This window comes from Poecilia mexicana, unplaced genomic scaffold (assembly GCF_051168715.1).
Source record: "Poecilia mexicana isolate PSO_F unplaced genomic scaffold, ASM5116871v1 scaffold_21, whole genome shotgun sequence".
NCBI classification, from domain to species: domain Eukaryota; kingdom Metazoa; phylum Chordata; class Actinopteri; order Cyprinodontiformes; family Poeciliidae; genus Poecilia; species Poecilia mexicana.
The window spans coordinates 6,561,975-6,586,786 of NW_028263390.1; the positions used below are offsets into that span (position 1 = coordinate 6,561,975).

General features: G+C 40.9%; 3 protein-coding genes and 2 non-coding genes across 9 annotated transcripts in view; 3 read left to right on the forward strand and 2 right to left on the reverse strand.

Annotated features, from left to right (window-relative positions):
- Positions 1-914: 914 nt before the first annotated feature.
- On the reverse strand, positions 915-997 carry trnal-cag (transfer RNA leucine (anticodon CAG)). The gene has a single exon. It is a non-coding gene; the product is annotated as a tRNA-Leu (tRNA).
- Positions 998-1,492: 495 nt separating this feature from the next.
- On the reverse strand, positions 1,493-1,565 carry trnat-ugu (transfer RNA threonine (anticodon UGU)). The gene has a single exon. It is a non-coding gene; the product is annotated as a tRNA-Thr (tRNA).
- A 72-nt stretch (positions 1,566-1,637) lies between these two features.
- LOC106916230 (cholesterol 24-hydroxylase-like) lies at positions 1,638-6,432 on the forward strand. 2 transcript variants are annotated; one of them, XM_014984374.2, is made up of 15 exons: positions 1,639-1,894; positions 1,982-2,059; positions 2,271-2,352; positions 2,462-2,535; positions 3,200-3,286; positions 3,437-3,575; positions 3,673-3,783; positions 3,873-4,035; positions 4,505-4,570; positions 4,792-4,864; positions 4,940-5,024; positions 5,148-5,258; positions 5,587-5,675; positions 5,771-5,837; positions 6,011-6,432. In XM_014984374.2, the coding sequence occupies exons 1-15, from the start codon at positions 1,746-1,748 to the stop codon at positions 6,158-6,160; spliced, it is 1,524 nt and encodes a 507-aa protein (XP_014839860.1). In that variant the 5' UTR covers positions 1,639-1,745; the 3' UTR covers positions 6,161-6,432. The 2 variants fall into 2 exon arrangements, with proteins under 2 accessions (XP_087858199.1, XP_014839860.1); XM_088002073.1 differs by lacking the exon at positions 1,982-2,059 and having other exon boundaries at positions 1,638-1,894.
- Positions 6,433-6,562: 130 nt separating this feature from the next.
- Positions 6,563-12,900, forward strand: LOC106916229 (cholesterol 24-hydroxylase-like). Its single transcript, XM_014984373.2, has 16 exons — positions 6,563-6,665; positions 7,546-7,767; positions 7,857-7,934; positions 8,092-8,173; positions 8,313-8,386; positions 8,515-8,601; positions 9,742-9,880; positions 9,965-10,075; positions 10,144-10,306; positions 10,452-10,517; positions 10,796-10,868; positions 10,952-11,036; positions 11,129-11,239; positions 11,544-11,632; positions 11,757-11,823; positions 11,914-12,900. Exons 2-16 carry the CDS (start codon positions 7,619-7,621, stop codon positions 12,061-12,063), a joined length of 1,524 nt encoding a protein of 507 aa, XP_014839859.2. The 5' UTR covers positions 6,563-6,665; positions 7,546-7,618; the 3' UTR covers positions 12,064-12,900.
- Positions 12,901-14,243: 1,343 nt separating this feature from the next.
- The window catches only part of ccdc85cb (coiled-coil domain containing 85C, b), a 51,832-nt gene continuing 41,263 nt past the window's right edge, over positions 14,244-24,812 (forward strand). For 2 of the 4 annotated variants that reach the window (XM_014984378.2, XM_088002074.1), the window contains exon 1: positions 14,244-15,791. In XM_014984378.2, the coding sequence (XP_014839864.1) occupies positions 15,080-15,791 (712 nt within the window). In that variant the 5' untranslated portion in view covers positions 14,244-15,079. The remainder of the gene's footprint in view (positions 15,792-24,812) is intronic. The other 2 variants (XM_014984375.2, XM_014984377.2) reach the window with 1 other exon arrangement.

The following is a 24,812-nucleotide window of genomic DNA, read 5'->3' on the forward strand; positions in this document are numbered from 1 at the left end:
TGCGTTTTGATAGAGAACACAATATGATCGGGTCTGCTGCTGCGTGTATGCTTTCCTTCCAGCCAGTTCAAGAAGAGGACAGTGAAGGGAGAATGGAACACCACCACCTCCTGGTCTCTATGAGTAAGTGCAGTTAATGTGTCCTTGAAGTACTTCACTTATAATTAGTGAGTTATTTATAATCACTATAATTCTGTATGACATCAGAAACTAAAGACTTGTGTGTGGGTGCCTGTGATTGTGTGTTAAAGTGATGCATTGAGCTGGAACACATGGATCAGCGAACACTGTGTGTCATACTTGACACTATTTAGCACTTGAGTGGCCACATGGCATGTGAAACTGAAAAAAAGTTGCTCCATATATTAATAAATGTACTTCCACAAGCGAGAAATCAGTTCATGGGTCAGACAACAACTTTCCTGCTTACGTGTCATGGCTCCTTAGTTAGTTTTTACCATTTAAAAATCCACCTAGTGTTCAACCAATACATTCACACGAGCAAAATAAATAGCTAATTGGAATTGCAATGTTTATTTGCATCACCTGGTCCATTTCCTTCTCTACTCTTCTTTTGCAAGTATGTGTAATTTTCTGGGCTGACTCAGACAATTACTGTATTTTTTTCAGCATCTTTGGAGATGTGTGCAATTGTATGAGCTAAAACTGGGTTTGTCAGCTTCACCAGCCGAGTGATAAGTAAAAGGGAAATTATGCATAAAGCACGTAGTTGCATGCTGTGGTTGGCAATATCAAACCTCCTAAAAGGTGAAATTATCCCCTGCGTCATGTGCAGAATGAGCTGAAGTGTAACTTTTATGTGAAAGCGACATCGTTTTTTTTTTGTTTGTTTGTTTTTGCTAGTTACTATGCTGACATATTACTATTTCTAGGATATACTAGCAAAAAGTAGTTGTCAGAAGTGGGATTCGAACCCACGCCTCCAGGAGAGACTGCGACCTGAACGCAGCGCCTTAGACCGCTCGGCCATCCTGACGATACGCCCCATTGTTTTCGCACACTTATTTCACAGACGGTGCCTGTAGCTGTGTGTAATATTTCTATTTGTCATTTTGTGGTGTTGTATACTTTATTTCCGAAAATAACATGTACAGTATTTCATTTTTACATTAAAATGCACAACTTTTAGTTAAGTCATCTACCTTAATGTAAATGTCTTTACAAGTCTGAGACTTTTGCCTCGTAGTTCCAACTAACTTCCTCGTAACGTAAGATAATACTTTATTGATTCCCTAAGGAAGGGGAGTTTGTGTTTGTCCCAGCATAGCACACAATAAAAATTAAAATAAATAAAGTAATAAAAATAAACATAAAATGCATACCATCCAACGAAAACGGTCAAGAACAATTCATGCGGCTTGCAGCATGACCGTAATGCAGGACTATTATAAGTGCTTTCACAAAGTAGAAAACTCGAAAAAACTTTCTACATCCGTCTTTACACGTGTTTAAAGAAAAGAAATCACCATGCAGGCCCCAGCGAGGATCGAACTCGCGACCCCTGGTTTACAAGACCAGTGCTCTAACCACTGAGCTATGGAGCCTACTACACCACTGTATTGCGTCACGTACAGTAATGAACGCCAAACCGAGAGGTTGTGTACTGGTTTTATGTAATTGTTGTCTGAGAACTACCCAGGAACTAACCATTTATCGCCCCACTGTGAACGGGTTAGCAGTCCCTTATTTGGGATTAATCGTGCTCGTCGCTGAAAGTGGCATTTATGGCAGTGTTTGCTGTACTTTCGAGTGTCGGCGCAACAGTTTTTGCATGGCTGTTCTTTTGTCTTTTCATTGCATTTCTCGCCTACTGTTTTTATATCAAATACATTCATATGAAATATGACCACATACCAGGGCCGCCGAGGAACAGGTAAGCCGAGTTCGCTGGAACATTAGTATAGTTTACTAGCATAACAGTCGTTCACTAGCCACAACTCCTTGTTTTTGTCCCTTGAAGTTTCTTCTTGGGACATTCGCCGACGTTTGTGAGGATTATGAAAAATGACGGAATTGTGCACAACAAATTTTTGGAGTGGTAAGCTAAAGTGTATCTTTGTTAAATGATTATTTCTTGGTGGATAATAGCAAACAAATTGAAAGGTATCACGTTTCGCTTTGTCTATCTTCTGTCTGGTCTCGACATGTTAGCTTAAAATTTCCGTGAGAAACTGCTCGTTTGTCACGGAAATGTCATAGTTTTATGTGTGTTTTTTTGTTCAAACTTACATTATTCTTGTCATTTACAGGGCCGAGACTTATGGGCCTGTTTACAGAATGAATATCCTGCATTACATTATCCTGGTCGTGACCTGTCCAGAGGCAACTAAGGTAAACACGTTAGAGAAAGCGATCTTCTTATGCTACATTTTAATACTTTGCCTTTTGACTTTGTGTAGATGAAATCACACAGTCAATGCATACATTTTTCTGTTTTCAGGAAATCTTGATGTCCCCTAAGTATCCCAAGGATCGATTCCTCTACAAGCGAATGTTTAATCTCTTTGGCCAAAGGTAGTTCAATGTCATTATTGTCTTTTGAATCGTATTACATATACACCAAAGAAACAATCAGGTTGTGAAACTGGTTTTACTTAAACTGTTAGAAAAAAAATTACACCAATTGACCTTTTATACATTTTAACAAGTTCCAACCACAAACCTCAGCATCTCTGACAAATCAGCACAAAATTCCTGACTTTGAAGTGAACAGCATAGCTTTTGCAACGTCTCACAAATAATCTTAGAAGTGTGGCGTGCTTGTGTAAATAGTTCACTTTACTTAGATACTGCAAAATGAAATCCAGTACAACCAATTCACCTTGGAAGTTGCGTAATTAGTAAAATACTTGGATAGTAAATTTACAAACTGTTATTCTAATGTCTCAGAGGATTGTTTTACATACAACATCCTAGAGCACAAACATTAGGTCAGAGGTTATGACAAACTACCTGTTGTTGCAATTACAGCTGCAAGTCCTACATCTCTACCAGCTTTGCACGTCAGATGTCTAAATTGTTATTCATTCTTCTTGGACCAAAAGAACAATTTTGGTCTCATCTGATCTGACCTCGTTCTTCCACATCATTTAAAATCTTTTATAATACATTGAAGTCTGTGGTTATTTACATTCCAAATCATATTCTTGTCGTTTTCTTTCACCGGTCGCCTTCCCAGGTTTATAGGCACCGGTCTGGTCACTGCAATCGATCATGAGACGTGGTACAAACAGCGACGCATCATGGACCCTGCTTTTAGCACCTTGTAAGTTAGTCTCTGAATTGGTACTCAGAAATCACTTGTCCGGTTCATTTGTACAACACATCTCTCCAGTTTGGATTCGTTCCACTGTCTGGTGACATGAAGTCTGAGAGGCTTTAAGGGACGTTTCTCAGTCTGAATCTTCTCTTTCAGGTACTTGAGAGGTCTAATGGGGACCTTCAATGAAAGAGCGGAGAAACTCATGGATAAACTCTCAGATTTAGCTGACAGTAGCACACCGGCCAACATGCTTCAACTTGTCAACTCTGTCACGCTCGATGTCATCGCTAAGGTACCGTCTGTATTACATCCCCTCCTTCGATGTAAGACGTTCTGATTATAACCACACTGCTGTCGTTGTAAACATGTGTTGCTTTAACATATTCCAGGTTGCATTTGGAGTTGATTTAGATCTCCTGTCCAACAACTCGCCTTTCCCCAAAGCCATCGAGACTTGTCTGAAAGGGATAGTGTATCAAGTCAGAGACTCTTTATTCCAGGTAACGCTTTAGATTTGCTTTAAATGAAGTTTATGCGAACAAAACCCCCTCCGCCTCACATCAAGGTGAAACAAACTCTGCCGTTCCAGTTCAAACCAAAGAACTGGCCGTTCATCGACGAGGTGAGGAAAGCCTGTCGCCTGCTGCGCACTACCGGAGCTCAGTGGATAAGAGACAGAAGGACGGCCATGCAAAACGGAGACGATGTCCCGAAAGACATCCTCACTCAGATCATTAAAACTGCTGCTACAGGTGGTGATCCAGTCTCAATAAAGGATGAGATTTAGAATTATTTGGTTTTACAAATTGCGTGAATAAAAATAGAATCCACACTGCTTTCCTTTTAATCCTTTTTCTTATTATTAGACTTTTACTGCTCCCTTCTTTTGGTCACTATCTTCCTCTATCTCAGCATTATGTACACTCGCTAGCAGCATTGTACTGTACAACCATTTTGTTCACCTTGCTTGTCTCTCTTGCGACTATCCTTCTGTTACAGCTCTCCTTTGACATTGCTTTGATCTCAGGTACTTCAACTCATCCACCTTCAGTAACTCCTCCACCTCTTACAGTATTTTTTGTTTCTGCATTAAGCATCTATTTCATAAAGAATTTTGTTTCTCGCTGCTTCTAGATCAAGCAGATGAAAACGTCTTTTTCCTAAACAGCAAATGCCAGAGTGGATTTATGGCTGACATGTCTGTTGCTTTTATTACTGCAGAGAAAAATATGTCTGAAGAGGATGAAGAGTTTATGTTGGACAATTTTGTAACATTTTTTATTGCAGGTAAGTTTTTTTTTTTTTCCTGGTGCAAGAAATGTATTTTATTCATTCCCATCCACTACGGGGTGCTGTAACATCATCTGCATGCGTCCATCCCACAACCTTTTGCCTCTTTGATGTTATTTTTTTTCTCTCTCTTGCATGTATGCCACACATCTACATTTGACTTTATATGAACACACAGTTTACAACGTAGAGTGTTTACTTTGAAACCTGGTGTTTAGGTCAAGAAACGACAGCCAATCAGCTAGCGTTTTGCATCATGGAACTAGCAAGACATCCTGAAATACTGGATAAGTAAGGAAAAAAAACAGACAACAGTTTGCAATATTGGGTGAAGCAAGTTTTTAAAATAATGTCCATAATTTTCAGAGTGACCAAAGAAGTGGATGATGTCATCGGGATGAAACAGGAAATAAGCTACGATGACCTGGGGAAGCTAGTTTACCTCTCACAGGTACTTGAGAGAGCCTGGATGCTTGTCTACCACTAAACATCTGCTCATTGTGTTTAACTAAATAACATGCAATCTTGATTAAGCAGTTTATTCAATGTGAAGAGTTTACATCTCATACTAAAGGTGCTGAAAGAGACACTAAGAATCTACCCGACGGCTCCAGGCACGTCTCGGGAAATCCATGGAGACATGATCATCGACGGTGTCCACCTGCCTGGAGGTTTTACCTGTATGGTGAGTCTCACCAATCATATATTACACAAAATCTTACCAAGTATAATTGGTCTAGTTTCTTGTACAAATATCTTAGTACAGTTACAGTAAGAGAAAACAAACTTACAACTAGTACTTTCTCATCAATTTTAAGGAATTAATGACCTTAAACAAACTCACATTTCTTGCTGAAAAGCTACTTGTAAGTTAGTTTTGTCTTATTTCCGGTGTGCTAAGATATTTGCACTAGAAAGTAGACTGGAATGACTTGGTAAGAGTTTGTGTTTTTACAGTGTTTCTGTTTCGCCACCACTTAAGACAAACGGTTTACTTTCATGTGACATTTCAGCTGAGCTCCTACGCAATGGGGAGGATGGAAAAGTTCTTTAAAGAGCCTCTTAAATTTGATCCAGACAGATTTCACCCAGATGCTCCTAAGTAAGTACAAAAAAAAAAACAGACGTAACATGATACCAGCTTTATATTTCTTTTAGAGAAAGGAGGACATGTTTTCTCTTTTCTGTTTTTACAAGGCCCTATTACTGCTACTTTCCCTTCGCCCTCGGTCCACGGTCATGCCTGGGAAAGAACTTTGCTCAGGTGGGTCTGACAGAACAAAAAAAAACAAAAAACAAAAAAAAACAATAACTTGCAAATTTACCCTCCTTAAACTTTTTCTCTTTCGTCATGCCACATCCACACACTTACAGAGATGACATATTGCAGCATGGTTAAATGTGTCATCCCAGCTCAAAGGATTGGTTTGTTTTCAGATGGAGGCTAAAGTGGTGATGGCAAAGCTTCTTCAGAGGTTCGATTTCAGCCTCATCCCAGGGCAGACCTTTGACCTCCAGGACACTGGCACCCTGAGGCCAAAGAGCGGAGTGATCTGTACCATCAAGCACAGGAAATATAAAAACTAAGTGATGCTAAAGGTTTCTGCCACTAAAATTAAATGAAAAATAATCCTAACTGTTAAGTTTCTTCCCCTGCCTCAGACTGAACAGAAACTGATTTTTTTTTATCTTGCACTTTTATTGTTGTGATTAAGAGTGTTTTTATGTAAACTTGAAAATATTTTGTCTTTAATTAATATTTTCAACAATACTACACCTTTTGTGCCTCTAACAATAACATATAAATATCAGATGCTACTCCACGCATATCAATAAAACTGTTATTGTAACTGATAAAATGTTCTTTGTTTTCTTTCCATGTGGTTAATGTTTTTTCTCCATGTTTTTTGCTGCGTTAAGATTTTCCTGAAAGTGTACACACGGGGGCGCTGTAATCTTGTTGGCAGAATGAAGTAAGCATTTATTTGACTTCATCATGGGAAACCATACTGTTTTTAAAGCAAGGTACGGTCCAAAGTATACTTAAGCAAATTTGGACCGCAAGAAAGCGCACAGCGAATAACTTTCTAAGGTAAGTTAATGTTGGGAATGCAAATAAAGGATCAACTGTACGTTATTTTCTTCTTATTTTTATTTTTGTTTTATTTTATTTTAGCAAACTTTGAGTAAGAAGGCTGAAGGGAACAAAAATTGTCATTTCAGACTCGTGGCTAAATTATTTTTTGACAAAAATAATAATAAAGAATGTTCCTAAATCTAAAGCTTATCAATACAGCAACGAAAGGGTTTGTCTGAAAAAGAGCAGTACACAGTTTCTAAATTATCTAGAAATTCTTAGTTTCTCTTTATTCTGAGAATTTCTATGGAACATTTTTTAAAATGATGGTGCAAATATGGATTCTTCATAAATGAAGAAAATTCCCAACAACCCCGAGCATCCTCGAGATGAGAAATTAAAACATAACGTCTTCAGTCAGAGGCTTCTTTATAATCCAGACTGCAGCAGGAGGAGGTCCCTCCTGCCCAAAGCTGTTGACAACTCATTGTCTTTTGTTTAAATTGAATAAAATTAATGTCTACTAGAAGGATTCTACTTGGGCAACTTAAAATTTGCTACGATTGTACTTGATGATTATGAACTGAACAGTGGAACATCATGGCATTGTATTTATTGATTAAACATGTGTCATTTATGATGTATTTTTTGCAAAAGAAAGATCAAGTTCAAATTTAATATGAGTGGGAAATTTAGGAGGCAAGTGTGCTGTTAGAACAAGGCTATGGAAAATTCCCATAAATTTTGCCTCTCCAACTACATCTTCATCTAGTAAACTGAACAAAGAGAGGAAATTCCACTTCATATCTGATTACTGAAATGATTCGCTCTCTACAGCACCACCTACCTGACCTGAAATGCAACATGAACTTTGATTACACTATTTCTGTTTCAGAGTTCAGGGGGAGTGACCTGGATTTGATCACTATTTACTGTCCGTGAACAAGCTCTCAGCTCAGTTTGGGAAAATGGCGGTTTTCCACCTCCTTTTGGGTTTGCTTGGCAAAGCCCTCATCCTGTTGTGCTGTCTGCTCTTCGTCGCCTTTCTGGGTTACTGCCTGTACCTCAGACACATTCACATGAAATATGATCACATACCAGGGCCGCCGAGGAACAGGTAAAGCCAAGCGGGGTTGTGTTTGCTACCGGTCTCTGCGAAACATTACTTCTGACTTCCTCTTTTTCCTTTTTCCTTTCTCTGCACAGCTTCTTCCTTGGCCACTCGCCAACCCTCTTGAGGATTATGAAAAAAGATGGACTAGTTCATGACAAGTTCCTGGAATGGTAAGCACAGGAAGTTCACACAGAGCTCTAGTCCACTGAGCTTTCCAGGAAATTTCTGCTTCACTAAAAGACAATCTCTAATCAGTTTACAGTATAAAGGATTCTAGTTGCATGTGTGCTTTCTTCAAAAAAGTAATCGTTGACATGTCATTTTCAGGTCTGAAACTTACGGACATGTTTACAGGTTAAATTTTCTGCATTACGTTACTGTGTGCGTGACCTGTCCAGAAGCAACAAAGGTGAATATGGGTGTGTGTGTGTGTGTTGCAAGAGAAACGGTGTGAGAGTTCAGGAACAATGAAAGCACGTCTCTGCAAGTGTGAAACCAGAAGTATGTAAATCTGTATTTATCCTGTATTTCATTGGTTCTTGTTTCAGGAAATCCTGATGTCCCCAAAGTACCCCAAGGACAAATTTGTCTACAAAAGGCTCTTTTATCTGTTTGGTCAAAGGTTGTTCTTACATTCATTGAGCATAAAAATTTTTAAAAAAGACTTTCTCTTTTGGTGCTGTTATCCATTTAGTTTGTGAACCAGAAGTTAAAAGCATTACATTGAAACTAATCCTTTGGTTTTTACAGGCTTTTTGGCAATGGCCTTATAACAGCTCGGGATCATGACATGTGGTACAAACAGCGCCGGATCATGGACCCTGCCTTCAGCAGCTTGTGAGTCATTCAGTCTCTGTTTATTATTTGATCTTTGAATAATTGTTGTCAGGCATAAGAAAACAAAACAATTTGGGGGGGATAAACCTAAATCAATCTCCCTTTTGCCACCACCACGTTTCACATTTCTCCAGATGTTTGTCATATCCGACTTCTGGCTAATCTGGAGGAGACTAGCCAGAAGTCTAGTCTCCTCCTAGACTAGACTTCTAGTCTAGTCTAGGACTAGTCTAGAAGTCCTAGACGTCTAGGACTTCTAGACTTAAATAATGCCACTGTTGGCTCTTTTTCAACAGTGGCTTTATTTAAAGGGGGGAACTATGTAAATTCAACATATATTATTTACTTTATATCACTTTATAATGTTATCCTATCATCAAAAACATATTTTTAGTGTTGGTCTGATTCTTTCATGCATCCCTAAGGAATTCTTGAATCTCCCATGCCAACCATTTGGCGGTGACTAAACGCTCGCTCCCAAAAAGCTCCGCCCATTTCCACAAAGCTCCTCCTGGGAGCTGCGGTCTCCAGCTGAACTTCTGCCCTACAGAGCTTCTCCTCCAGACTAGCCAGAAACATTTAGCAAACACCTGTTGGAACTGCGAGTCTGCTGAGTTCATCATGCAAACTACTTCTCTGTCCAGAATGGTTGTAAACAACATAATTGAGAAGCATTGTTGTGCTGAAGGCGGGGTGTCGGAAAGAACAACAGCTTCTTAAAGAGACAGAGGTCAATTTTAAGTCACCTAGTCAATTTTATTTTAAGTTGTATTTTATATATACAGGATTTTACAGCTATAAAACGGCACTATGTACCTAGAAAATACATCATTCTGCCTCTTTAGGCTACTCTCTCATGAAGGACAGATTTGTAGAGGGCAGCAGTATAATGTGTCACTTTAGCTTATCCAGATTCATCATTGGCCTCTTGGCTGCTTCTCTGATTTAAACGCCTGAAAGTTTGTTTCTTCTTTTCATTTCTTGCTGTTATTCACAGCTCCATCTTTGTCTATCACATTTAACCCCAATAAATTCAACAATTTAGTGGTGAGAAGTTGGGGGGCAAATGTAAGCAGCATGAATACTTTTGCAAGGTTTCTTCTATGCGTGACGTTTCTTGGTTTGCATCTTTTCTTCCAGGTACTTGAGAGGCCTAATGGGAACTTTCAATGAGAGAGCGGAGAAACTGATGGATAAGCTCTCAGAGTTAGCCGATAGCAACAAAGAGGCCAACATGCTGCAACTTGTCAACTGCGTCACGCTCGATGTCATCGCTAAGGTAAAATTCGACATAAATCCTGCCGTAGACTCTGACCGTCTGGCTTAATGAGAAAAATGTGTTTCTTTCCCCGTCAAACCTCAGGTCGCTTTTGGGATGGAATTAGACCTCCTGAAGAATACTTCACCTTTCCCCAAGGCCATCGAGACTTGCCTAAAAGGGATGGTGCACTACGTTAGAGACGTCATGTTTGAGGTAACAATTCAGTTGAAGAAGAGCTCTTCAACGATCGAGGGCGCTGTAACTGGAGTTTTCTCTTCCAGTACAACCCCAGGAACAGAACGTTTGTTAACGAAGTGAGGGATGCCTGTCGCCTGCTGCGCACAACCGGAGCTCAGCTGATCCAAAAGAGAAAGATCGCCATGCAAAACGGGGAGGAAGTTCCGAAGGACATCCTCACGCAGATCATCAAGACTGCAGCCACAGGTGGGAATGAAAAGATGGATGATAAGAATAACTGTTGCTCTAACGCAACATTCATCATTGGGTAATTTTACACAGCTTAGCATGTGGACTACTTCCCACAGTATCCAAGATGTTGGTTGACTTGTCAATTTTCTCCTTGTTCCAGAGGAAACCATGACAGAAGAAGACGAGGAGTTCATGTTGGACAATTTTGTGACATTTTTCATTGCTGGTGAGAAGTTTTCATTCTTTGCCATGGTGGTTTCTTTACTCGTAAAACTGCTTGGTTAAATATAAACTTAGATTTGATATAGACTGATCCTGCTCTAAGCTAACTTAGCAATTCACATTTGGGTTATGGGTTTGAGTCAGCACACCGGGATAGGCTATGATCACCAAAAGTGGGTTAAAGTGAATAACTACGTTACATTAAAATCTGCAAAAGAGTAGGTTTTTGACTAATTGAGTTTTGGATCATTGTAATGTGATTCTAAAATTGCCTCTTTCTAGGTCAAGAAACAACAGCCAATCAACTTGCGTTTTGCATCATGGAACTTGGAAGACATCCTGACATCCTGGAGAAGTAAGAACCAAAAATTAGCTCTGTCATTGCTTGTTAGTGCAGTTAGTGAGCCATGATGTTTATGCCGTGATTATACTTTACAGAGCAAAGAAAGAAGTGGATGATGTCATTGGGATGAAACAAGAAATAAGCAATGATGACCTCGGGAAGCTGATCTATCTCTCACAGGTAACTTTTAGCTGCTACTTCTATGTCTTTATGCACGTTTATATCTAATTTCTGTCTTTATTGACGTGTTTGTTTTTGTAATTGTTGCTCAGGTGCTGAAAGAGACTCTAAGGATCTACCCGACTGCACCAGGAACGTCCCGTGACATAGAGGAAGACATGACTATCGATGGCTTCCACATACCTGCCGGAGTCAACTGCATGGTGAGTCCTTTGCTGTTGAATGTCCCTCATTAGAACGAAAATATGAATTATTGCAAAACTAAAGACAATAAAGTCACAACAGGCAATGTCGGTGAGTTTGTGGCTCCACTTATATGACTTTGCACATCATGGCTTGAATTCATGGATCTACTGTCTGCTTTATAGTCCCTTCCAATGGTCTTCGTACCACTTGAACTTCTTCACACTTACATAATAACGTACAACGTACATAACAACATCCCAATGTACTTATTTGGGATTTAAAGTAAAATCTCTTTCATTATTCTGGCACTGTCATACTCAGTTTAGCACCTATACCACTGGGAGAATGGAAAAGTTCTTCAAGGACCCTATGAAATTTGATCCAGACAGATTTCATCCAGATGCTCCAAAGTAAGTAATACACAATCATTGCATCATGCCAGGTTTTTTTTTTTTTTTTTTCGGTGTGACTTTTGCACATCTTTGTCTTGCCAGAAATAAGAAGTAAATATTCTCTCTTATCTTGTTTTACAAGGCCCTATTACTGTTACTATCCCTTTGCTCTGGGTCCACGGTCATGCCTGGGTCTGAACTTTGCTCAGGTGGGTCAGACAGAGTCAAGATATTGTGCTACCCAAAAATACAAATGGTACATATTAAGATAATAAAAAAAAATACTTATGTGTTTTCAGATGGAGGCTAAAGTGGTGATGGCAAAGCTGCTCCAGAGGTTCGATTTCAACCTGATCCCAGGACAGACTTTTGACGTCCAGGACACTGGAACCCTGAGGCCAAAGAGCGGAGTGATCTGCACCGTCAAACACAGGAAATATAAAAACTGAGCGATGCTAATGGTTTACAATAGAAATCACAGCAGTCCATGGGATAAAAGATGTTCATAATCAACAACAAATTTCTTTGCATATTTAAATTTGTTTGTGCATGCATTAATCTTTCAGCTTGGTTATTTTTTTTGCCGATTTAAATATCTAGAAAAGTTTATTTTGGGTAGAATGTGCTGGTTATCAGTTCACTGTAATTTGACTTCCTGACAACGCGCACATGGGGGCGCTGTTAGCTTTTTTTTTTTAAGTGAAAGCTGAACAGCGTCTGTTAAACGCGAACAAAACTAAAACTCCACTTCAGAACTGTTGAAAAGAGATCTACCCTTTCAACAAACTGCATAGGCTGTAGTTGTATAGGAGTGATAACATGTGATTGTTACCCTATCACTTTCTCATGTATGTAATGAAGACTTTGTGGCTTGATGTTCACAAATGGATGAAACCAAAGATTCAATCAATTTGTCACTCCTTTTCCTGAGACAATGCAATTTTTTACTCAATTTCATGGTTATAGTTAATGTGATTTTACTTATACTCAAATTTGTATCATGTGAAAGCCGGGTTACAAACACATCCCCCACATTTTTTAGTAATTTTTTAACATGTAATTAATTTTACCGTTTCTGAAAATGCTTTAATGGAAACAAACAAACACTGAATTTTCTTTTTTTTCCGAAGACATCTTCCCGCTGATCTGGATGTTAGACATACGAAGTCTCTCCTTTTGCCTATTTTTTTCTTTGCTCTTTTCTGTGTATCGGTCTTTGGTAATATTTGACTTGATATGTTTTGCTTTTGCTTTCTTAAATTTACAATAAACAAATATATAATTTTTGTTTTGGTGGAATTTTCAAGTAAGTTAGCTCAGCAAACGGAAGCTTGTACATTTTCTGCACTTCATACTTTAAAATAGACACCCTTATGTAAAATTTTCATAGGTTGCTATTAAGAAACAATTCTGAAACAGTGATTGTACAGATATTTGACAAAATAACAAAAAGGTAGCAATAATGAATATTTATGCTTTGAATCATTCTGGTAAAACATGAAGGTCAGACATAATGTAGGCAAAAAAACAACCAAACTTTAGGCATAATGTTTTTGGACAGAATTGAATTTGCAGACAACAAAACAGAGGACACGTTTGGCATAAAAAACAGATTTAACATTCCAGGAGAAGAACCTCATTTCAACTGTGAAGCATGGAGGTGGAAGTGTCATGGTTTCAGGATGTTTTGTTGACAGTGGGACCTGGTTAGTTCACCATCATTGAATTCACCATGATTTCTACTGGGCTGTATGTGTAAGAAACCCCTCAAACATCTCAAAACTGGTCAAATTTCCAAAGACTTATGTCAACGACTAATGGATTGCTACAGGACACAGCTTACTAAAGTTATTTTACCCAGAGGAAGTATCGTAGTAGCCACTAGCTAACTTACCGTTACCTAACATTTTCATTAGAGTTAGAACACTGAGGGAAATGGTTTAAATCTTGGATGTTGTTGTTTTTTTGTTTGTTTTTTTTTTGCATGACATTTAGGCCATAAATAAACTATGAATAGACATGAACCTGTTATCATTTATTATAAAAAGAAAATAACACATTATTTAACGGAGTGTATTGATTCTTGTCTTTTTTTTGACATGACTGAATGTTTCAGATCATCAAACAAATCTGATCATCTAAAATTCCGTTTTAATAATTTTAAAACGCAATTTTAAAAGTATTTCAGATAGTGGAAATGCATTAAGAACATGGTTCATTACGATTAGGACTTGTATATTTACTCTTTTTTTAGTCTTTTATAAACAAAATTAATTTATTTCTATAAATATAATTGTATATTTATATGCAATTATAAATGTAATGTATAATTGTATATAAATCATATGCAATTTATATACTTGCATATAAATTATATATATTTATACAATTGTACAATATCCTGTATATAAGTTTATATACAGTTGTATACTTATTGTAATTTAGGCTGCCATGGCTTTATTATATATACCACAAAAACATGCACTGGCTCTGCACATAAATACGTCTTTTCAGTATTGCTCCATTTAGATTTTAGAGTATTTTCAAATAATTAACCATTTTGTTCCGGTTTTTTTCCGTGGTGGCTTGAACGCACCGTGCTGTTGCTTTAAGAGGGCCGAGCTTCCACAGCTCTGAGTCTGAAGCGCACTTTTCATCTACCTGCTGTCTTGCCTCTCTCCTCCGTCTTGATTGGCCCTCTGGAGCCAAATCCCCTTGAATGATTTCAAATCCGAAGACTTTGGACACAGACGAGGAAGAGCGGGAGGAGGAGAAGAGGAGGGAGGTGTTCGCTGGAAACTGGGTAGGGTGGAAGAGACGGAGCCCTCTCAGTCCACCGAACGCACCATCTCATGACAGAGGTCTTATCCGCGGAGAAGCGCTGTTGCTGACGGCTTACCGCGTCCAGACGGTGGGAAAGGTGGAAAGACACGGACTGAGTTCTCTTTCACGCTCGCGGACCTCTCTGAAATCAACCCGCTTTTTTTCTTTCTTTCTTCTTCTTCTTCCTTTTGTTTTTTGTTTTTTGCTTATTATTTTTGTATAAGCACTTGAGTGGAGTGATGTCCAGCGCGGATGGTGTCTAAGCTGTGGGACGCGGTGTGCTGACTGGACTTGTCGCTTGAGACTAATAGGACCTGGTTGGGGAATTCCTCTGAATAAATATCTAAACACAAACAGTAATTACTGGAGAAATGTGAGTACCAACAGTTGTCTCTGAGCTCCAGTGAGGCTTTTATTTACCAGATCAAAAGGGTTTGGGGGGAAGAGCATTCAGCTCATGCACAGGTTGCCATAGCATCACATTAATATTTCCACTCCTTTCAGAGCCTAACAGCATCTTCACATTTTTTGGACAATGTGCTCGTTTCTCATCACCATTCCTCAGCTCAGGTCGGGTCGAATCGGGTCCTCGCAGTAAATTCCGAGCCACAGGATTCACAAACTGAGATTCAGACTACAGCCATGGCTAAAAATCCCTCTGAGGGGGCCAAGGATGACCTGAGCCAGCTGACAGACGATGACCTGCTGCGGTGCAGTAAAGAGGAGCTGGTGAGGAAACTAAGGAGGGTCGACGGCGAGAAAATGAACTTGATGATCGAGCACGGCAACATGATGAAAGACATCAACCGGCGGCTGCAGCTGCACCTGCACGAGATCCGCAGCCTGAAGGAGGTCAACCAGAAGCTGCAGGATGACAACCATGAGCTCCGGGAGCTCTGCTGCTTCCTGGACGACGACAGGCAGAAGGGCAAGAAGCTGTCCCGGGAGTGGCAGCGCTTTGGCCGCTACACTGCCAGCGCCATGTGGAAGGAGGTGGGGGCCTACATGATGAAGCTCAAGGAGCTGGAGGCCAACCAGGAGAGCGTGCTGAGGGAGAACTCTGAGCTGAAGGAGATCATCCTCATGCTGGACGAGGAGAGGAATGGGGCCGGCTCCAGGAGCTCCATAGACAGCCAGTCTAGCCTCAGCAACCTGAACGGCAGCGCGGGGACAGTGAGGGACGTCGGAGACGGGAGCAGCACGTCCAGTACGGGGAGCGCGGGCAGCCCGGATCACCACAATCACAACCATGTACACAAGCCCTCGGAAAACAGCAAGATGCCCACCATGAGGAGGTCGATGGATGATCTGTCAGCTCCACATCATCACAGGAGCATCCCCAACGGACTCAACGGTGAGTACGCTCATGGGGGAAACTTCCTAGTCAAGCACTCGTCAAAAGTCCCTCTTGTTCTTGAAATTCCAAATCATAGTTGCCATTTGGAGGTTGTCAGAGGGCCCGGTGGTGCCGGATGCAGCCTCTCTTCTCTGTCTGCCCCAGGGCACCTGTGGCTACTAGCCAGTAGCTTGTCATGTAAACATGCGCGTGAATGAATGTAATCTGAAGTGCTTTGGGGTCATCTGGACTTGATAAAGCCCTAGACAAGTAAAGGCCACTTACAATTACCTCTTACCATTGAGTATTTTGGGTCTACCGTTATCGTCATGCTATCTTTGGAGTGATAAAGGTGGACACTGCATCCCTAAAAGACCTCCCCAGTCCTGAGCTAACCCATCCTCTGAGGTCTGCCCTGATTTAGGTCAGTGCACTCTTGGTTCTCAAGAAGCCTTAATAGCTTTGAGATGAGGGACTGGCAATCACCGCCGTCTCTGAGATTGGAAGAAGAGAGAGCGCCTCTCTTCTTCGGCCTAGTTTGACATGCATGGCACGGGCCCAGACATCAATGTCCCTGTGAAATCTAAATACATGACCAGAAAGCCACAAATGCCATGATGGGACATGAGGACATTAAGCCTCGTTTGGCTCCTCCATGATATGTTTAACGAATGGAATAAACTGCTTCACTGGAGTAAAAAAAAAAAAAAAAAACAACACAGCTCTCTGTCTCACTGAGGCTTTACTTTTATTTACAAGGACAGGGCAGCGGCAGGACTCTGATCAGGTCGCTAGGGCGCATGTTATCCATCAGACATTCCTGGAGTTGTGTGCTTGATAAAGCCGTGCAGGTAACAGATAAAAAAAAAAGATGAAACTGTGCGCGAGGGAGATCAGAGGGAGCCCTTAATCCAGATATTGTCACGTGCAGCAGCTAGGGCAGTTTTTGACTCCTGTTATGTAACCTCACTATTGTGCCTGCGGTGTCCTAGAGCCGCTCCGAGCTGCTGTTTCAACAGATGTGTGCGACATTGTTTGGTCCAAGGGATTTACCACAGAGTCATGCACAGTCCTTGTGTTTATCATGCAAAAACCAGAAACGTCTGTGGATTTTACTGGCATTTTAAGTGATATAATGTGCATCAGTATGAATTGGAAGATAATTGGTACGTGGCATCCCAATTATATAGCCCACCTGAGTCAATATGTAAAACCACTATTGAAATTACCAATGCAAATCTTTTTTTCAAATTTATGCCAATTGTTTTGCAAAATACTAGCAGGTAGCACTCAGTTAGATTGAATTACCACATTTCACAATTAGACTTTAACTAGATCTTTCCAGCACATCAATATGCTTTTATTTACATGCTGTTATTTATGCTTTTATTTGAGGTTGTTGACCTGCTGGAGGGAGATTTGTAGCTTTTTTTTTTTCCAGGATTGTTCTTTCAGCTCCATCCATCTTCCAGTTCAACCATGACCAGATTCTCTGTCACTGCTAAGGAAAATAATTCCCGGATCATGATGCGTCCCCCACCATGTTTCACCATAGGATCACAGGTTCAGAGTAATGTGCAGTTTCAGTTTTCCACCGTACACATGCGTACTGTGCTTTAGCCACAAAACTAGATTTGGGTGTCATCAATCAAACTTTATGCAGAACTTCTTATGGCTTCTGTTTTAAATTGGAATGTAATCACACGCACAGGGGCATGATTTACCAATTGGATGCCTTTTTGATTGGTTGCACTGGGTTTTTATTCGGGGTATCAGAGTAAATGGGGCTGAATACAAATGCACTGTACTGTATATAATCAGTAGTTTTTGAAAAAAAATATTTAAATATGCATCTTTTTCCTTCTACTTTACATAGTATGTGCTAAATGTTTTGCATTTCACATTTTCAAGTGAAATGCAAAAAGGTAAAAAGTTCAGGGTTTTGCAGACATCCCCAAAAAAAGACATCCCACTGTCTTCTTTTTTTTTTTTAAGGGTGCACCGATTTATGGGCGCCAGTTTCCTTAATTTTGGGAGATCCATTATCGGCCATTACTTACGTGTGAAGCCAATCTTATCCCCTTTTCTACTTCAGCAAAGGTCTAAAAATCAACCACTGTCCTCTTCTGCTCTACCATGAGAGAGGTTTGACTGACAGAGCGGCCCACCAGGTCACGTCTACAGGTTTGCAGTTAACAATAGTCACCCCATTGTTTCTAACTCATTTACTTTCTTGCTATATTTTGTGACATTTAAGACAGAAAACTGGCAATGGCCAACACCAGAATCGGCTGGTCAGGCTTTTAAAAGCTCGTTAATCGGCGATCGGCCAGAAAACTGAAATCGATGCACTCCTGGCATTTCTACTTTTGCAAGGCACTGCAAATATGTGGAAAAGCTAACTTCATTTGGACGTTTCTGTCGACTTGATGCTATCTGGTAGAGCACATGGCGCAGGCTCACAAATCTGTCATCCTTGTAAACAGATGAATTTCGAAGGGAACACAACTGACATCTCCTAAGATGCCATTTGATGACGGCAACAAAGCAATCCTCCCCTGTTGCCGCCTTGCTGTTTGTTGCACGTTAGATCACTGGGAGAGGAAGCACGCGGATCAAAACACCGTTTTCCTCTTCAGTGAATAATTCCCTTCAACACTCTCTCAGATAGAAACCTAGTCATGACACAGGCTTCACGATGTGCCAGACTGGAGGGAAAATGGTCTTCTTTTTTTTCTCTTTTCCTTCCACTGGGAAAGATTTACTCAGTTGGCTGGTTGAAATCTGAGAGGAGTGACCGTGTTGTGAGGTTGGATCTCCCCCCATGGTGTGAGGTCTGGAGTGGCTTTTATTTAATGCTGTCCAAATGCCACAGGCTCCCCTGGGCATTCAGGACACCAGCTCTGGGATTGCCACTCAAATGCTAAATGAACAGCATCTGTCTGCTTGTGAGATGTATATACAGTCAGAGAGGAGGAAGAGAATGTGGATAAAATAAGTATACTATAGGGTACTGCATCGTTTTTGCCAAACAGAATCTTTCTCTACTGATTTTAGTTCTATCCTCATTGGAAAATTCCTATCTTTTTGAATGATAAATAATCTGAAGAGGAGCCTAAGCAAGGGTTTCTAAGTAGATTTTGGGTTTTGGGGGGAGTGGCAGAATGGCAACAAGGGGTTGGTTGGGACGCTTTGGAGAGGCACGATGGGGTTTCCTGGAGGGGCTATTAAGCTCTATAGAGACTGCGTTTTGCAGATATCCCACTGTCTGCTTAATTGAATTTCTTGAGCACTGACACGTCTGACCACCTTCCGCCCCCCACCCCCACCCCACCCAGCCCTTCTCTTCTTACTTTGTGGTGAAGAGTGACGACATCTGTTTAGAACAAAAACGTAGATAAATCAGCAAGGGCCCCTTTGAGTGCCATGCCACGGGTTTCGTAACCTACTGCATAATCATAATAGGCTTTTCGAAGTCTGCAATCAATTTTGGAAGCCGTGGAACCCGATTCCACTCAAAGACAGGCTGATTCGTAGGCTGTTGCAGAGAATTTGCATAAAACTCCCTCGCAGAGCCTTAAAAACTGAACTGAGCACAGCACAGGATTAAAACAAAGTGGCCAAGCGAGACGGGATGCTTTGACAATGTCCAGATGAGCTGCTGATAAAAATCCCCTCTTGCGATAATGCTTGTTGACCTTTAGCAGGCCTCAAATGTTCCCCTGGCCTTTTAGCCAATGGTGGCTTTGAGAAGTAGTATTTGTAGTTCAGCAGATAAAAGTGCTCAGAATAGGCCAGCCGATGCAGTTTCTCCCAGTAAGATGGAAAAACATCAGACTGGGAGAAACCTAGTCTGCTATCAGCATTTTTTTAAGCAGAAAACTTGGGAGTACTGCAGTATTCTGCCATTGTAGTATTCTAACAAAACTAATAAGTACAGCACTAAATTAGGAACTGCTGCAGCCATGGTTTGTTGAACATAACTCAACCTAAACATCAGTTTTTTAAAACGTTGGACATGCATTGCATTCAAATGTCTAGAACATTCATTTGAAATTAATGCTTTCTCGTGAGACACAGTAGTTCTTGTTTTAAATGTCACTGCATTAAATTTGGTGTTAAATTTAGGTATTTTTTGATATCTGCGTAGCATTTTGTCTTACGTATTCCCTTTAAGTTTGTACTCAGCTCTTCCAATGTCTGTAGAAACAAACGTCTTCACACTCTGCCCTGCTCACTATTTGTGCTGCATGCAGAACTTACAGAAACAGGCATGAGACATCCGACCACAAAGACACATAAATACACACACGCACACACACACACACACACACAACGTGACAAATAGAGTAGCCTGAAGAATGGACTCATAAGAAAATAAATAGTACGTTGGCTTTCTGTTGGATCATGGGTGATCCAATCTGAACAACAATAATGTACTGTGAGCAACTCTGAATGTCTTTCCAGATAGTCTAAACTACTTTGTTAGCATTATAAGGCCATTTTGAGTGAGACTAACTATTTGCTGAACCGTTGGATCTGTAGTAAGAATCTGATGGGAAAATAAGCTCAGGAATGTCTTCATGACACCATATAAATCAGGGATTTAGCGTGGCATGCCTCGCTACATGTTGCTGTTTTGACAACTTTATAGGAGATAGTGAGAGGTCTCAAAGTGTATAAATCTTTGATTATCTTTATTTGATTATCTTTTTGATTATCTTTATGGCAGACTCTTACTGCTGTCAAGGTTTGGGGCTGAAACCTCATGCGGTTTTTGTTGGACATAAAATTTAAACAGACTGATTTGGGTTTTCAGTCATACCCACAATAGAGAAGGTTAGAGGCCAAACCCAATCCTTTCAACAGGAACCGAAAGATTCTTACTTTATTTTTTTTTATATTATTTGTTAGGATTACCCAATGCTGTCCTTGGCTGTGACCAGCATATAACCACATAAAAACTAAGAAGGGGCAATATATGGATCAGGAGATGTATCTCCATGTCCTCTACAGCCAGATTATTACATCATGACAAGGCTTCCACCTCTAACCCCTAACCTTCCCAACCTAATCCATTAGCACCCAACCTAGACATTCACTGGGACATAGTACAGGGTGTTAGGGATGCTTTCAGGAGTTATCCAGTCTTTGTATAACCGAGGCAAAAGCCGTCTCCACATTCTTGGCACAAGCTCAAGCTTGTTTGCGGTACAGGTTGGACCCAGCCACGGCTGCTCCTTGTCTCTGATCCTCCTTGTGGTGTTTATGGACAGGAACTCTTGTTAGTGTTGGAAGAGAAGAAGATGTCCGTCTTGGGATCACGGTGTTCTGTTTGTGAATGACATAATAGGGAAAGTTCGATCAGGGGATCGTCTTTTGCGGTCTCTCGTAGTGACCTGTCCATGTCCTAACCCTTGCTTATGGTTAACGGATAGAAATCATTACAAAAAGAACAAGAACTCGAATATAAGCGGGTGAAAGGAGCTGCCTCTGGTCGAGTGGATAAGTTGAGAAGCTTCATTATCTAGAGAGAAGCCACAGCTTCTCAACATCAAAAGGATTCACCTTCGGTGGTACAGGCATCTGGATTAAGATGCATCCTGGGTGCCTCCCTCTGGAGGTTGTCCAGGCACATCATGCTGGGAAGAAACACCAGGGAAAATTTAGAACTCACTGGAAAGGGTGGAATTACCCCCTGAATGAACTGGAGAGAGCTGCTGGGGAGAGATGTCTCTGGGTTTCTCTCCTGGATCTGTTACCCTCGCGATCCAACCTTAGACACGCAGGAGGTTTCATATCTAAGGTTGGGTGGAAGGATTTTCTGACATTTATTGCAGTGATTTTTATCTCATGATAATAATCTTAGAGGATTGAAGTCGGTAAACTTTGCTTATTGCGTAGGATAATTTTAGTGTCTGGACTATGGGGAAGGTTCTGTTATTATAGGCCAGTAATTTATGTTGTAAATTACTGTGTTTTGTCTCTTACATAAATGGGCTGAACTTTGTCTCAACGGCAGCTGAGCCAAAGAGCCAACTATTACTAGACAAGTAAGCAAAAGCATTTGCTGGGTCAAAAAGCGTAGTGCAGTTACTAAAGGCACTGAAGGGGCAGGCGTCAAACTTTGTTTTGATCACTGTCTGAAAGCAGTGATAGCAAAGTGTCTTGGCTTTAAATATTTTAGCGATAAGCTTATATTCTCACTTTTCAGACCTATCAGCTCTTGCAGCTATATCTGGCTCTCCTCTCGGAAACCAGCTGGGTCGGTTGGTGATTAACATTCGTGAGACATTTTCATAAGACTTTCATTGAAGTATGCAGTGTGACCTGGTCAGCGGAGTGTGTTTCTAAGAAAGACGTTCTCCTGAAAAGTGAGGCCCCCCTCAGTCACCACATAGTTCCACACATTAGGCCCAAATTAGGTTCTAGTTTGACCTTTTAATTAACTTGTTGAGTAGATATGAAATATTTCACTTCCTCATTGCAATGCTTTTCACTTGTCATTCTGTTTTCATTTGTTTGTGTATGTTGGGAACCTAAGTAAATAAATTAAAAAAAACAGCTCACTTAGTGTGTATGTATGTGGGGTTCATCATCAATTAACTTCAACAACACAAATTGTTTGAACGCCGGCATTTAGGCTGGACTAAAGAAGTTCTCTGTCACTTTGGATGCAAAGACCTTCATTAATAATCTTACCAACTTAATGTGGGGAAACCTGTATCTGTTCTGTATTAAATTGCAGTATCTGTTTGGGGCTTTTCTTTGTGTGTACCAATCAAAGTCCAGTGTTGGAATGCTGCGTTTGGCTTAAATAAACCTTAGTCACACCCGTGCATTCCTGAGTTTCTATTTGAGAACTCCTTTCTTTCAGAGGAAACCAGTGGGTGAGCAACACAATAGTGTTTTCTTCTAGGCAGCTGTTTCAAGTCTTTGTGTTGCATGTCTGGATTGCTGAAAAAAAAAAAAGACAGGTCAACTAGCAGGAAAAGGATGTTTCGGTCGCCAATATCCTGTTTGTCCACTCTCATGTTCATGTTTCTCTGCTCAAACTATGCAGACAGGTTCTTGTAATCCCCCCTTCCCTCTAGATTACTCAGACTTCTTGACATGATCCTGAACACACACCTCCATGGTGGAAAGTCAGCAGCTATGGAGATCAATCTAATCCATGGAAATATCAAAGACAGATTAGGTCTTGTTAAAACTTGTTGGAATTGCATCAGTTTTAAGTTTTAAGTACTTCCCTGGACATCTCTGGGTTGTGTTTCCCTGCGATGCTGTCTGTCTGCTTGCCTGTGTGAGGCCTGGCTGATAAAGCACAGATAATAGAGTGCGCACACACCCACACATACACGCGCGCGCACACACATGGGAGAGGTTAAGAGAAAGCGCCACGGGGGAAACTCAGCTGTGTACTGTCAATGAAAAGCTTGCCTGTCAGGACGTCCCACATTCCAGGATAAACAAAAGAGGAAGTGGGTCTCTCTAGTCTTTGTGACACAGCAGGAATAACACAGTGTGTAGAGAGGCAGAGAGAGAGGGTGGAAAAAAAGGAACCTAGTCTCCAGATTTCTTTTTGAACTTTGGTATCAATGTCTTATCCTACCTGTTTGGCAGACTTCTCCAATCTCTCTTTCTGTCTCTCTCTCTTTCGCACTCCATCTGAGTTCATCTTTCTCACAATTCCTGTGAACCGGCTGTCTGATCCGCTGTCCTATCTGTCCCATCAGCACAGCAGCCAGCCGACAGAATGAGGTTACAGAGCCAGTGTGAGTTTTGCCCTGCACGGACGCAGCCTTGCTCGGAGATCTAATGCGAGGACAGCTAATCCAGCGACGGGTTCTCCAAATAAGATTTTAACAACTCTGTGTTTGCTGCATTTTCTCTTCCAAAGGCATCCAAAATCTTGTAAGATATGGCATCATAAACTTTCTAAAATTACTGGAGATTTTTCACAACGCCTATCAGATCAGTAAACTGTAAATGGGTCATTTTAGGTATTTAAACAAGCTAAAGATCCAAAGGTTCTAGCCAATCATGAACAAAAAACGGTTTACCAAGTCTTATTCCATCTCCATAGTAGTCCACTGATCTAAATATTGAAAACTTCTTGACTTAATTGTGCAGGAGTGTACCCAAAGACGCTGGCTGATGTAGAATGATTGGAGGAGAAGATTAAATGATGTCCTGGTCGCATAAGGAGGTATTAAAAGGGTTACATCTGAGCCACCTGAGGGTCTGTTCAAAGCATTTATCTCTTAACCAAACAGATGTACTGAAATTAGAGTGTGGATTGTGAGAGATTGAAATACAGAATGAGTAGAGGCTTCACACGTCTTTACCAGGTCTGGCACTGTATGTAATCCTCTCCCAGGGTATGCCAAGCAACATTTTGTTCTCTTTATCCCTAAGATACTGGTAAGTTAGGAAGTTTTAAAGTTTCTTTCAGGAACAGACCTTCCTCCTTTACAGCAAGACAAATACTGAGGTGCGTGGCTCTTTCCGCTCCTCATCTTTGTCTTCGTCTTTGTCTGCGCTGATCTGAGTGGACATCCTTCTTTACTGATCGCTGGGCAGTGTGCCGCTGGAGGGCTTGGGTGGTGCTCAGTTGCCAAGGCGACAGCAATGATCAGTGGGGCGAGTGGACGTCACCCACGCCTAGCCTCACGGTTAGTGAAGCGGAAGGGAAATAAGACGTAGGGGGATGGGATGGGTTCGGGCATAGTTGCCCTCCATGCTGACTGACCCGTGCACAATGATGCGAGCTCCACCGTAGGTTGGTAATAAGTGTGTGTTCTTCCTGTGTCGCCGTTACTCATAAGAGGATCCCAGAGTGCACAGTTGTTTACTGAATGCTCTTAGAAAATGTTAAATACTTCTCTACTAATCGTTGTAGGGCAAAATTGTGACATTTATTGGATGTCAATGTCTGCATTAACAGGGAAAGATCTTGGTGTCTTGTTTATGAGGCATGGTAGGATGAAGTGCTAGATGGATAGATCGAACAGTCTCGTCAGTAATGTCTTAGTGTAA